The following is a 13,001-nucleotide window of genomic DNA, read 5'->3' as shown; positions in this document are numbered from 1 at the left end:
GTTGATGAAAAACAATCAACTACAACGGACTATTTTGGTGACAATTAAAAGATTTTTCTGTAAGAAAAAATGACAATAAATATAAAAGACATGAAAATAATAAATTGAACTTTTTTCAAAAATTATATGAAATTTAAAATTGTTAAGATTTTCAAAAAAAATATATTTTCCGTAATATTAACAGGATCTCTCCTCACTAGTTATAGTTTATCATTTTTTTAGACTTCCGGTTTTTATTTGGCCTGTCCGAAAAAAACAGGCATCCTTACCCAATCTCTGTTGATTGTCGAGCAGTAAGCCAGGATCCCAGGGTATCCAAAAAAATGGACAGTGTCAGTTTTGAAGACATAAATCAGTCAGAAATCAAAGGTTAAAAACGCTGAAATTTGACCGGTTTGATTTACAGGGCCTGTATATTTTTTTTATTCAGTAGTTTTCATCAAATAAACTATTTTTATTAGTGCATATTGATTGGTGTATTATGTGATGTGATTTCAGTGCCAACTCAGGTTTCAAATTTCTCATTTGATGTGGCCTATCGATAACCAAACAAGTATATACTCATATTTAGATAATAGTCCAAAAAATGTACAAATGGTTGGACCATATGACTTATGAGAGGACCTTTATAGGGACTTCAGGATCGGGTGTTTTTGAGCTTGGGATTTCAGGATTGATCCTTTCGGGACTTATTTTTTTTCTAAATTAGGGACCTCAGGCATGTCAGGATTTCATGTTTTTAAACCCGGGATTTCCAGATCAGGACCCCTCCGACCCCCCGTGATATGAGATACTCATATTGTACAAATACTCATATGACACGGAACATTTATATCTCTAAAGTAGGGATGTCAATGAGTTCTTGAGTACTCGAGTAATGCTCAGTAGTACCAAGTATCGATTACCAAAGTGATACTCAACTAATTGATTTCCTGTTAGAATGTTGTTGCTTTCCTAAGCTTAAACAAAAAATAATTTTATTGAGAGCACTCGCCAGGAAATTAAATGTTAATCAAATATATCAAAATTTAAAACAGAATTGGAATGTTTGCGTTTAAGTTATTTAAAATTGCTCCAAACAGAGGTAGGATGAACAAGAGCACTTATCCTAGGCCTACATTGTTAGCATATCTTAGTCATTCTCCCACCTTTGTACCCTCAGAGCACATATTTTCATCAGCGGAACTGTTATTTATCTAACAATCTTGAGAAATCGCCTTGTTCCAGAAAAAATTGACAAGATAATAAGAACAAATTTGTTGCACCCTATGTCCGCCCTTAGAAATTGATTGAAGGCATCAGTAAGTTCTAATCATCACCCCTTTGTCTATATCGTTCCTGTGTTATCTACCCAGGAGCTTGCACCTTTGAAGGTAATGGAGGGCAAGCTGGACTCAGTGACAACAAAATAAATAAAAATTGAAAATAAGTCACTGAGGCCAGGGCTGGACTAAGGTGTGAACATGTGGGGGTGAATGGGAGGGAACATGATTTTGGGCAAACAGACATGGAATTCCCAAAAAGATCATAAGAAGCAATTTGTGATTTTAGCCAAAATAAGATATATATACACATGATACATTTTCAGTGCAAAAATATCTTAATTTTTGTATTTCCTTAAAATATTGAAAAGTGCATTTATTAAGCATGTTTAGGTCAATAGTAGTACCATTCAGGACTTTTGATTTATAGACATGATAGAGAAGCTTTTCCGAAAAAAATAAATAAATATAGCTGCTGGATTGATCCTTCTATAAATCAGCCCCTTCCAATGGACCAAATTAATAAACAATAAATAAACAATCTGGTATTCAGAAAGTTTGCTAACCAAATGTCGTTACCTTTGCTGTACAGATGCTATTTTCTGCACTTTGTAATATTTTCCCTGGAGTCCAAAGAAAAAAAAATTGCTCAGTATTAAACTAAAATCCCATACAAGGTAATTGTATCCCAACCAGATATTATTAACCATTTGGAAGATAATAATCAACCTGCTCAGTATTATCTGGTTTGTCAAACTTTAAAGTGATTAGATCATTAGTTCCAATTGATACTTTTTTATTTCTCACTGTAATGAGCATTATATTTTTTTATTTACATGTACAAACCAATCCACAGTTTTTGGTTTGCCATTTCTTTTTTAAATAACTTTCGGTTTTATACATTTACAAAAAAAAAAACAGTTTTTATACATGTATTACCATAATTATATACTGTGGATTCATTTATTTTCGTGTGTATCAATTTTCGTGGATTGAGGAAATCTTGCATTTTCGTGGATATTTGATTTCGTAGTTTTGTCAAAGTCTGTACGCAACCCAAAAGCAAATTGGTGATTCTTTGAACATAAAAAATCTTGTACCAAAGAAAACCACAAAAAATGGTATCCCATGAATAATAGTGAATCCACAGTAATAGGTTTTGTGTAGATCAACATACATTTGTACATCCCAAATTTGAAAAGGTATTTATACATATTTATTCATTGTAAATGTTTTGGTGCATTTGTACATTGCAACACATATAATTCTTTGAACATATGGATCCTCTTGAAAGTTTGAATGCCAAATAGGAAGTTTTGAAAAACTAGTGTGTTACACCTGTCAGTTAACATTTTTACTGGAAAGGCAAATAGGAATGAAATTTGGAAATTTTTTTAAAAGGCAGATGGGTGCAGTTTTTTGCTTTGGAGGACAGAAGGGTAGGGGTGAGGACACAAAAGGGTGGGTCTCCCTTCTATTCAGGACAGGCAGGAACACTGTTTGTATTTAAGTCTGCAATTATGTTGTAGACAATTTATTGAGCCATATGGCATATCTTTTTCTCATAAAAGTGTGTGTTTTTTTTTCAGAGAATACAGATGAAGCAATAAGTAAAGATATAGAAATCTGTATCAGTCAGTTCACACAGACATTAGAAGAAAACTTAGCATCATTTATTGATGTCACTTCATTAATAGATTACACAAAAAAGGGGAGGCAACCAGCTGAAAAGCCAATATTTAAATGTGGAGAATGTGGGAAAATTTTCCAGTTGAAACACCATTTACAGGTAAAATGCATATTAGTCAATGAATCTGATTTTATCATGCCTGCATCAAATGACCCTGAGGTATATGTTTGACACCTTGAGCTATATTTCACCTTTTAAGGGAAATATGGAAGATGAAGATGCTTTCTGTTTTTCAAGGTATGTAAACCTTGTCATCCTTTTCATGTTGTATTAATGTCTATAAAATCAATGGTAAGATTTGTGAATAAGTTATCTAAATATTGTCAGTTACTTTTAGGAAACAGGTAAAATATATTAAAGTCTATCTGATAGAATCATTGTTAGTGATACATGTTTGTGTGGCTGGGTTTGGTTGACTATGACCTCATTTTCAAGGATCATTGATCAATATTAACATCATAAAGTTCTTCTGAAAGGATTTATTTTCAGTTTCTATACATTGGTAGGTAATAGGGCATTCATTATTTTTTCTGAATGTTCTTTTATTAGAAGAATATTCCATGTTTAACTCTTCAAACAATATACTATTTATACATGTATCTATTTAAAGATTTGTGTTCTATTTCTAACTTTAAAACTTTCCACAAAATTGGGGACGTGAAAGAAAACACCATTACAGAAAACAAAAACATTGAATGCAAAATGTAGCGATGGGTTAATGATCGTGAAACTTCACTTTTGTTAATAATTTATTTGTTTTAGTCTAAAAAACTTATGAAGTATAAATTTTTTAAAGATTGTTGCAACCGTGGAGAAGGTTAATTAATTTAAATGGAAAATCTTTTTGTGGCATCTGTTGTTGTTGACTGACTGACGCAGCAGAGAATTTATGACCAGTATATATTTATGTGGTACATTTACTTTTCTTAAATTTGAAAAGGTTTTTACTTGTTCCGACTGGTGTGATAATTTTCAAAATAGGGAATATCTAGTCTTACCTTACAATACTAAGTTTATGATTAATGTCTAAAACTTGCACCCTCTTCTACTTTTTTTCTGCTAAACAATGTCTTTTCCCAGTGACAAACTACATATAGAATACTTCCAAGACCACACTGTTTTTCCTCATCACAACTTAGGAAGAAATACACACTGTTTCAACTGCTTAGTGAGATATCAAAATCCTGTAGTAGTTCTTCATCTTCAATTTTAGCAAACAAGTTCATTCTCTTAGAAGTTGCGCAATATTTCGCGGAATCCAGTATACAGCATTCATTTATTGTTACTTGACCTTAAGTGAAAAACAAGTTTATCTCATGTCCCTAAAAACTAAAATAAAATATAATTGGTTGATGTCTAGCAATCTTTTAATAATCATAAAGAATAAGAATATTTTGAATAATTAATACATAAAAAAAAACTTCATCACTACTATGTATATTTAGTGTTTGGAATGCAAATTTTCTCGTATTTCAAAACAAGTACTTATAAATCTTGACACTGACATAAGACATGTAAGATGTTCAAAATTAGTACTGTTGAGGCATTTTATTCGCTTTTAAAACGTTATTCCCTTATTCTTGGCTGTAAGTTGCTATAGCTTATATGCAGACACTGTCTTATTTTGTATGATGTTTCTATTACAGACCCATATGAAAGTTCATATACCTGAGAAATCCTTTAGCTGTGATATATGTCATAAAAAATTCAGTTTGAGTCACCACTTACAACAACACATCAGAGTACACACAGGTAATGCTTACATCTACTTCATTTTAACTTTGGTGGATATAAACTGTCTCATTGGCAATTATACCGAATCTCAAAGCTATTGTTTATCATTAGTGGAAACATAATTTGATTTGACACTTTATGTTTAACAGACAATTGTATGATATAATGTAGTTATATCCTTTTTTATTCAATGTTTGATAAATGAATTTATTATTTCACCTTTCATTACTGTGGATCCATTACTATTCATTGGAAACCAATTTTATGAACCATGAATTTAAATGTTCAACAAATTACAATTTGTCTACAGGCATTGTATGCAGAGATTGACAAAACCATGAAATCAAATATCTTCGAGAATGCAAGTTTTCCTCAATCCACCAAAATTGATACCATGGATACCCATAAAATGAATCAACAGTACTTATTGTTTTAAATATATATTCAATAATGTTTATTTCTACTCTTTTAACAGGTGAAAGACCATACAAATGTGAAGTATGTGAGAAAGCATTTATATCTAGTTCTAATCTAAAGCGCCATCGGGACACTCACGGACAAAAAGTAGTTAAAATGGAAGATGATCAAATGTACATTATGGAGAAAGAACGGGATTACAAATGTCAAGTATGTGACAAGGAATTTGTACGGTACGACCATCTGAGGAGACATGTTCAAATTCATACGGGTGATATAAGATTTACATGTTCTGTGTGTGACAAAAATTTTGGACGTAAAGAACACCTTACTAGACATATGAGAACACACAGTAAATCAAAATCTCATTTGTGTCCTATATGTAAACGTGCGTACACTAGGAAATATAGTCTAGAAGCTCATATGGAAACTCACGAAGACGATGAGGATTCAGAGTATGAAAGTTCTGATGAAGATATTGATCTTACAGAGGAGGAAATTGATATACAAGAGAAAGACATTGATATACAAGAGGAGGACATTGTAATAAAAGAGGAGGACATAATTAATATACAAGAGAAAGACATTGTTATAAAAGAGGAGGACATTGCTATAAAAGAGGAGGACATTGTTATAAAAGAGAAAGACATTGTTATAAAAGAGGATGACATTGTTTTAAAAGAGGAGGACATTGTTATAAAAAAGGATGACATTGTTACAATTGAAAATGAAATGAATATTTAGCAAGAGAAAATTTATGTGAAAGAGGACAAACTAGATGTTAAAGAGAGGGTAGTTGGTGTAAAAGAGGAGCAAAACTGTGATCAATCCTGTTTGTTATATAATAATTGTTAAACATGTTAAAATAAATTCCACCTGTTATATTGATTATTTAAGTTACAATTTCTTATTAACTACTGAACTGAGGTAAAGTTTTGGAACTTAAACAGTGTTTTGTTGACTTAAGGTTGTACATAACACTAGAGGGTAATAACTCTGTAAAAATCAGCTGAACGTTTTAATCACGTGTTGTTGTGAAAGAAACATCATGCTTCTAAATGATCAAAATTAGCGTTAGTCAAACAGCTATATATCCAATGAAATTTTCCCGATAAAGTGTCTGGTTCAAGTTTTTTAAAAATTTTATATTTTTGTCAAAGGATCAAAGTTAATATATTGTCAAAATTTTATGAAAATCAAATGAGCCAAATTATTTTTAGTTGAGGTGTTTGGTACCACCTTAAGTTAGTTTTTATTAACAAATTTTTTTTTGGTCATGGTGTTAAGTGGTGTTGTCTGTCATAAAATACTTTCTAAAATTGTATATTTTTGCATTCTCTTTTGGTATCTTCTCACTTTTTAGCTCACCTGGCCCGAAGGGCCAAGTGAGCTTTTCCCATCACTTTGCGTCCGGCGTCCGGCGTCGTCGTCGTCGTCCGGCGTCCGTCGTCGTCGTTAACTTTTACAAAAATCTTCTCCTCTGAAACTGCTGGGCCAAATTAAACCAAACTTGGCCACAATCATCATTGGGGTATCTAGTTTAAAAAATGTGTGGCGTGACCCCGCCTACCAACCAAGATGGCCGCCATGGCTAATAAAGGGCTGCGCTTAGGCGCATGATACGCCCGTTGCTCTTTTAACTTGTCTTTTATGCTTTAAATGAATTTATATGATCAACTAGAAATAGTGTGAGCCCTGTCAAATACAAATAATAAATAAAAATGCACAAAAAAATTGGCACTATTAAGGCTACCTCAAATTTAACTAAGTTTGTTTTCTTAATTTTTCATCCATACATAAAATTTTGTGAAAGTGTTAGTTATAGTCCCAAAATTGGAAAAATCCCCCCTTTTTTAAGCATAAAAATTCATAACACGGAAATGTAAAATCTGAAATTTATAAAAATTGAAAGGGAGCTTACATTAATAGAAATAAACAATTCACCAAAGTTTCATGGACATTGGTGAAAGCCTTTTTGAGTTATTGTCCGAAGTGTTAAAAATCACCCTTTTTTTTATGAATAAAGCCCCATAAATCCAAAACTTAAAATCTGAAATTTATAAAAATTAAAAGGGAGCTTACATCAATAGATATAAACAATTCACCAAAGTTTCATGGACATTGGTGAAAGTCTTTTTGGGTTATTGTCCTAAGTGTTAAAAATCACCCTTTTTTTATGAATAAAGCCCCATAAATCCAAAACTTAAAATCTGAAATTTATAAAAATTGAAAGGGAGCTTACATCAATAGATATAAACAATTCACCAAAGTTTCATGGACATTGGTGAAAGCCTTTTTGAGTAATTGTCCTAAGTGTTGAAAATCCCCCCTTTTTTATGAATAAAGCCCCATAAATCCAAAACTTAAAATCTGAAATTAAAAAAAAACGAAAGGGAGCTTACGTCAATAGATATAAACAATTCACCAAAGTTTCATGGACATTGGTGAAAGCCTTTTTGAGTTACTGTCCGAAGTGTTGAAAATTCCCCCTTTTTTTATGAATAAAGCCCCAAAAATCAAAAACTTAAAATCTGAAATTAAAAAAAAACGAAAGGGAGCTTACGTCAATAGATATAAACAATTCACTTAAGTTTCATGGAAATTAATGAAGGTGTTTTTGAGTTATTGTCCGAAGTGTGGACGACGGACGGACAGACGGACGGACAGTACGACGGACGGACGGATGGACAGACGGACGGACAACGGTATACCATAATACGTCCCGTCCCGGGCGTATAAAAATAGAACATAGGGGTAAAATGCAGTTTTTGGCTTATAACTCAAAAACCAAAGCATTTTGAGCAAATCTGACTTTGTAAAATTGTTTATCAGGTCAAGATCTATCTGCCCTGAAATTTTCAGATGAATCGGACAATCCATTGTTGGGTTGCTGCCCCTGAATATGTATTTTTAAGGAAATTTTGCTGTTTTTGGTTATTATCTTGAATATTATTATAGATAAAGATAAACTGTAAACAGCAATAATGTTCAGCAAAGTAAGATTTACAAATAAGTCAACACAACCGATATGGTCAGTTGACCCCTTTAGGAGTTATTGCCCTTTATAGTCATTTTTTTACATTTTTCATAAATTTTTGTAGATTTTTAGAAAATATTTTTCCACTGTAATTACTGGGCCAAGTTCATTATAGATAGAGATAATTGTAGCAACAAGAATGTTCAGTAAAGTAAGATCTACAAACACATCACCATCATCTAAACACAATTTTGTTATGAATTTATCTGTGTCCATTGTTTTTAAAAATATGCACATAAACCTAGGTGAGCGACACAGGCTCTTGAGAGCCTCTAGTTTTGTTTTCGTTTTAGAAACAATGATAGATATAAGAATATTTTTGCTGCCATAAACTGGTGAAGATTTTTATTACCAATTTTTTAGTTTTTACCTCGTATTTTGAAAACTATGATCGATAGACAGACAGTTTTAAATTGTGAAATGGTGATGTTGTGTTTCTCTTGTTTGCCATGTTGAAGGGCAACCAGATTGGTTTTTATGTTTAACAAATCAAATTTAGTCATGTAGTGGTAGCAAATGGGATAAGATGTTCTTTCTAAATCAGAATGACTAGTCATGTGAAGATAAAACAATATTGTGTCTGTTTGTTTTGTTCACACATCGGTGACAATATAATGGAATTTGATGCGACTGTCATACAAGTGAGAGGTTTAGCTAGCTATAAAACCAGGTTCAATCCACCATTTTCTACATTTGAAAATGCCTGTACCAAGTCAGGAATATGACAGTTCTTGTCCATTCGTTTTTGATGCGTTTTGTTATTTGATTTTGCCATGTGATTAATATGGACTTTCCAAATTGATTTTCCTCTGAGTTCAGTATTTTTGTGATTTTACATTTTTTCTTTGTCAAAATAGCACTTTTAAGAAAGTTTGGTCGTCAGTATAACCATAACAAGTTACATTTGGTAGAGTTCTATGAATGGAGTTCAATGAATGTGTGCAAGTTTACCTCTTGGATGAAAATCAGAGACCGTAAAGAAGAGCATTTGCATGCCAAATAATGCATAACTGTGTAGTGAGTTGTTCCCCAAGGGACCACATATAAAAGTTATAACTGGTTTTCATGTTTGACGAATCAAATTTAGCCATGTATAAATAGAAATTCTGGACAGAGAGTTTTTTTTTTTAGATCAGAATGAGTAGTTAAAGAAAGATAAAAAAAAAATTACTTCTTAGAAAGTTTGGTGTTCAGTATTACCATAGGGGGTGACAATTGGTAAAGTTCTAAGAAGGAATTTGTGCACGTTGACATCCTAGATGAAAATCAAAGACCGGAGAGAAGTGTATTCTGAGGACCACATATAAAAGTTAATACTGAGTCGAAATTATTAATGACTAAATGACTATTGGTAATATCGCTCCTAGTAGTCATATCTAAAGACTTATTAATTTCAAGGGAGAATATTGCTGAAAAAATAATAATTGAGTCATTTATAACTTTCGATTAAATAGTAACTTTTATTAAGTGTTCCCCAGAGGAACATTTCACCAAACTTTTATCATAAGTTCTTCGACAGGAACATTGCACAAAATGGTTTTAACTTTCATTATGTGTGCCCAAGGAAAACGTTTCTCAAACTGAAAAAGTTGTCTGTATACCATTGTAATTGCAAAAGTTTGACAGAATAAAGATATATATATATAAATTTCACTAAATTGTAAAGTTAATTATGTGTTCTTTCAGAGGATCATAACAATTAGACACAGTTAGAAATTCTCAAAATGGTAACTTTTATTATTATATGTTCCCCAGGGAAAAAATTAGCAAAATGATTGGTAACTTTAATTGTGTGTTGTTTGGGGGAAAATTCCACTTAATTGAAATTTGTATAAGAACGTTCCCCAAATGTACACTGAACTAACTGCATGTTCTCAAAAGGAACATATCACTAAATGGCAACGTTTAGTATTTGTTTTTTCATTGGAACTTTTCAATGAGACACAGTTACCATTTTATAAAAAAGGTAACTTTCACTGTTATATATGTTCCCCAGGAGAACATGTCACAAAATAGTAAAAATAGTTATGTGTTATAACATATACAAATGCACTACTTGTCGGTTTCATCTACAAGTTCTATTAAACTCAACCATTTTTTTAAGTTGCTTGTTTTCTTGAAATAAATGGATAGACAATATTTGTTCTAGAAACAATATTACAAGGAAGACGAGATTACGACCGCCACACAGTTGCCATTTCAATCCAATATATTCTTGTTGTATTGTCGCAGTCGTATTAAAAAATGCAAGGTGAAACTTGGAGATAGTGTTACTTTAGAGACGTTTGTTATATTTGATGAACAAAAGTTGCCCCGAATCAATACAAGTTGTACCATTATTAACTGGTGAGCTCTTACACGTATTAATGTTCATACACATGTTTACCATTGACATCTAGTATATTGCGTTGGGGAATTCTTTTTAAAAATTGCAATGTATACTAAACTTCTTTGGTTACATCTTCTGACATCAGACTCGGACTTCTCTTGAATTGAATTTTAAATGTGCTTATTGTTATGCATTTACTTTTCTACATTGGCTAGAGGTATAGGGGGAGGGTTGAGCGATCTCATAAACATGTTTAACCCGCCGCATTTTTGCGCCTGTCCCAAGTCAGGAGCCTCGGGCCTTTGTTAGTCTTGTATTTTTTAAATTTTAGTTTCTTGTGTACAATTTGGAAATTAGTATGGCGTTCATTATCACTGAACTAGTATATATTTGTTTAGGGGCCAGCTGAAGGGTGCGGGAATTTCTTGCTTCATTGAAGACCTGTTAGTGACCTTCTGCCGTTGTTTTTTCTATGGTCGGGTTGTTGTCTCTTTGACACATTCCCCATTTCCATTCTCAATTTTAAACTTTTTAACGGGATTTGGAAATATGTATCTAACTTAACCAATTAACTTTAAAATGTACCTAAAATGGCAGTCAACAGGGGCGGATGCAGGAATTTTCGAAAGGGGGGGTGCTAACCCAGGGCACCCAGGGCAAAGGGGGGATGGTGCAAAACATATGTCCCGATACAAATGCATTGATCGGCAAAAATAAAGGGGGGGGGGGTGCGCACCCCCGGAACCCCACCCCCCCTGGATCCGCCACTGGTCAATGAAGACGATGCTCTAAGCATTCATATGTCCGATATGTACTGATCTGTGCTTGAAATATTATTCAAAGTATGACAATTTATTCAACTACATTCCACACTTCAATACTAGATACTGATGAATCTGCTTAAACAATTAACGCAACCTTATAAAACTAGAGGCTCAAAAGAGCCTGTGTCGCTCACCTTGGTCTATGTGAATATTAAACAATGGACCCAGATGGATTCGTGACAAAATTGTGTTTTGGTGATGGTGATGGGTTTGTAGATCTTACTTTACTAAACATTCTTGCTGCTTACAATTATCTCTATCTGTAACAGTACTTTCTGTGGAAAATGTTATTGAAAATCTTCAAATTTTAAGAAAATTGTCAAAAAAAACTCTGAAGGGCAATAACTCCTTAGGGGGTCAATTGACTATTTTGGTCATACTGACTTATTTTTAGTTCTTACTTTGCTGTACATTATTGCTGTTTACAGTTTATCTCTATCTATAATAATATTCAAGATAAAAACAAAAAAACAGCAAAATTTCCTCAAAATTACCCATTCAGGGGCAGCAACCTAACAACCGATTATCCGATTCATCTGAAAATTCCAGGGCAGATAGATCGTGACCTGATCAACAATTTTACTTCCTGTCAGATTTGCTCTTAATGCTTTGGTTTTTGAGGTTTAAGCCAAAAACTGCATTTTACCCCCATGTTCTATTTTTAGCCATGGCGGCCATCTTGGTTTGTTGGCCGAGTTACCGGACCCATTTTTTTAAACTATATACCCCAATGATGATTATGGCTAAGTTTGGTTAAATTTGTCCCAGTAGTTTCAGAGGAGAAGATTTTTGTAAAAGATTACTAAGATTTACGAAAAATGGTTAAAAATTGTCTATAAAGGGCAATAACTCCTAAAGTGGTCAACTGACCATTTTGATCATGTTGACTTATTTGTAGATCTTACTTTGCTGAACATTATTGCTGTTTACAGTTTATCTCTATCTATAATAAGATTCAAGATAATAACAAAAAAGAGCAAAATTTCCTTAAAATTACCATTTCGAAGGCAGCAACCCAACAACGGAATGTCCGATTCATCTGAAAATTTCAGGGCAGATAGATCTTGACCTGATGAACAATTTTATCCGTCAGATTTGCTCCTAAATGCTTTGGTTTTTGAGTTATAAGCCAAAAACTGCATTTTACCCCTATGTTCTATTTTTAGCCATGACGGCCATCTTGGTTGGTTGGCCGGGTTACCGGACACATTTTTTAAACATATACCCCAATGATGATTGTGGCCAAGTTTGGTTAAATTTGGCCCAGTAGTTTCAGAGGAGAAGATTTTTGTAAAAGTTAACGCAGGACGACGACGGACGACGACGACGGACGACGACGACGGACGCCGGACGCCAAGTGATGAGAAAAGCTCACTTGGCCTTTCGGCCAGGTGAGCTAAAAATGTAAAACAACAAAAATACCGAACTCCAAATAAAATTCAACGGAAAGTCACTTACCGTTGTAATATAATCGAATTTGATGCGACTGTCATACTGGTGAGAGGTTTAGCGCTATAAAACCAGGTTCAATCAACCATTTTCTTCAATTGGAAATGCCTGTACCAAGTCAGGAATATGGCAATTGTTACATCCATTCGTTTGATGTGTTTAATCATTTGATTTTGCCATTTGATTAGGGACTTTCCGTTTTGAATTTTCCTCGGAGTTCAGTTTTTTTGTGATTTTAACTTTTTTTTGACAATTGTCA

At 33.1% G+C, this 13,001-nt stretch overlaps 1 protein-coding gene across 1 annotated transcript; it reads left to right on the top strand.

The window, feature by feature from the left end:
- Positions 1-235: 235 nt before the first annotated feature.
- LOC143063091 (uncharacterized) lies at positions 236-5,991 on the top strand. Its single transcript, XM_076235049.1, has 4 exons — positions 236-369; positions 2,852-3,051; positions 4,599-4,704; positions 5,162-5,991. Exons 1-4 carry the CDS (start codon positions 324-326, stop codon positions 5,845-5,847), a joined length of 1,038 nt encoding a protein of 345 aa, XP_076091164.1. The 5' UTR covers positions 236-323; the 3' UTR covers positions 5,848-5,991.
- Positions 5,992-13,001: the final 7,010 nt, after the last annotated feature.

Source organism: Mytilus galloprovincialis, chromosome 2 (assembly GCF_965363235.1).
Source record: "Mytilus galloprovincialis chromosome 2, xbMytGall1.hap1.1, whole genome shotgun sequence".
Classification (NCBI taxonomy): domain Eukaryota; kingdom Metazoa; phylum Mollusca; class Bivalvia; order Mytilida; family Mytilidae; genus Mytilus; species Mytilus galloprovincialis.
This window is presented reverse-complemented; position numbering and strand designations above follow the sequence as displayed.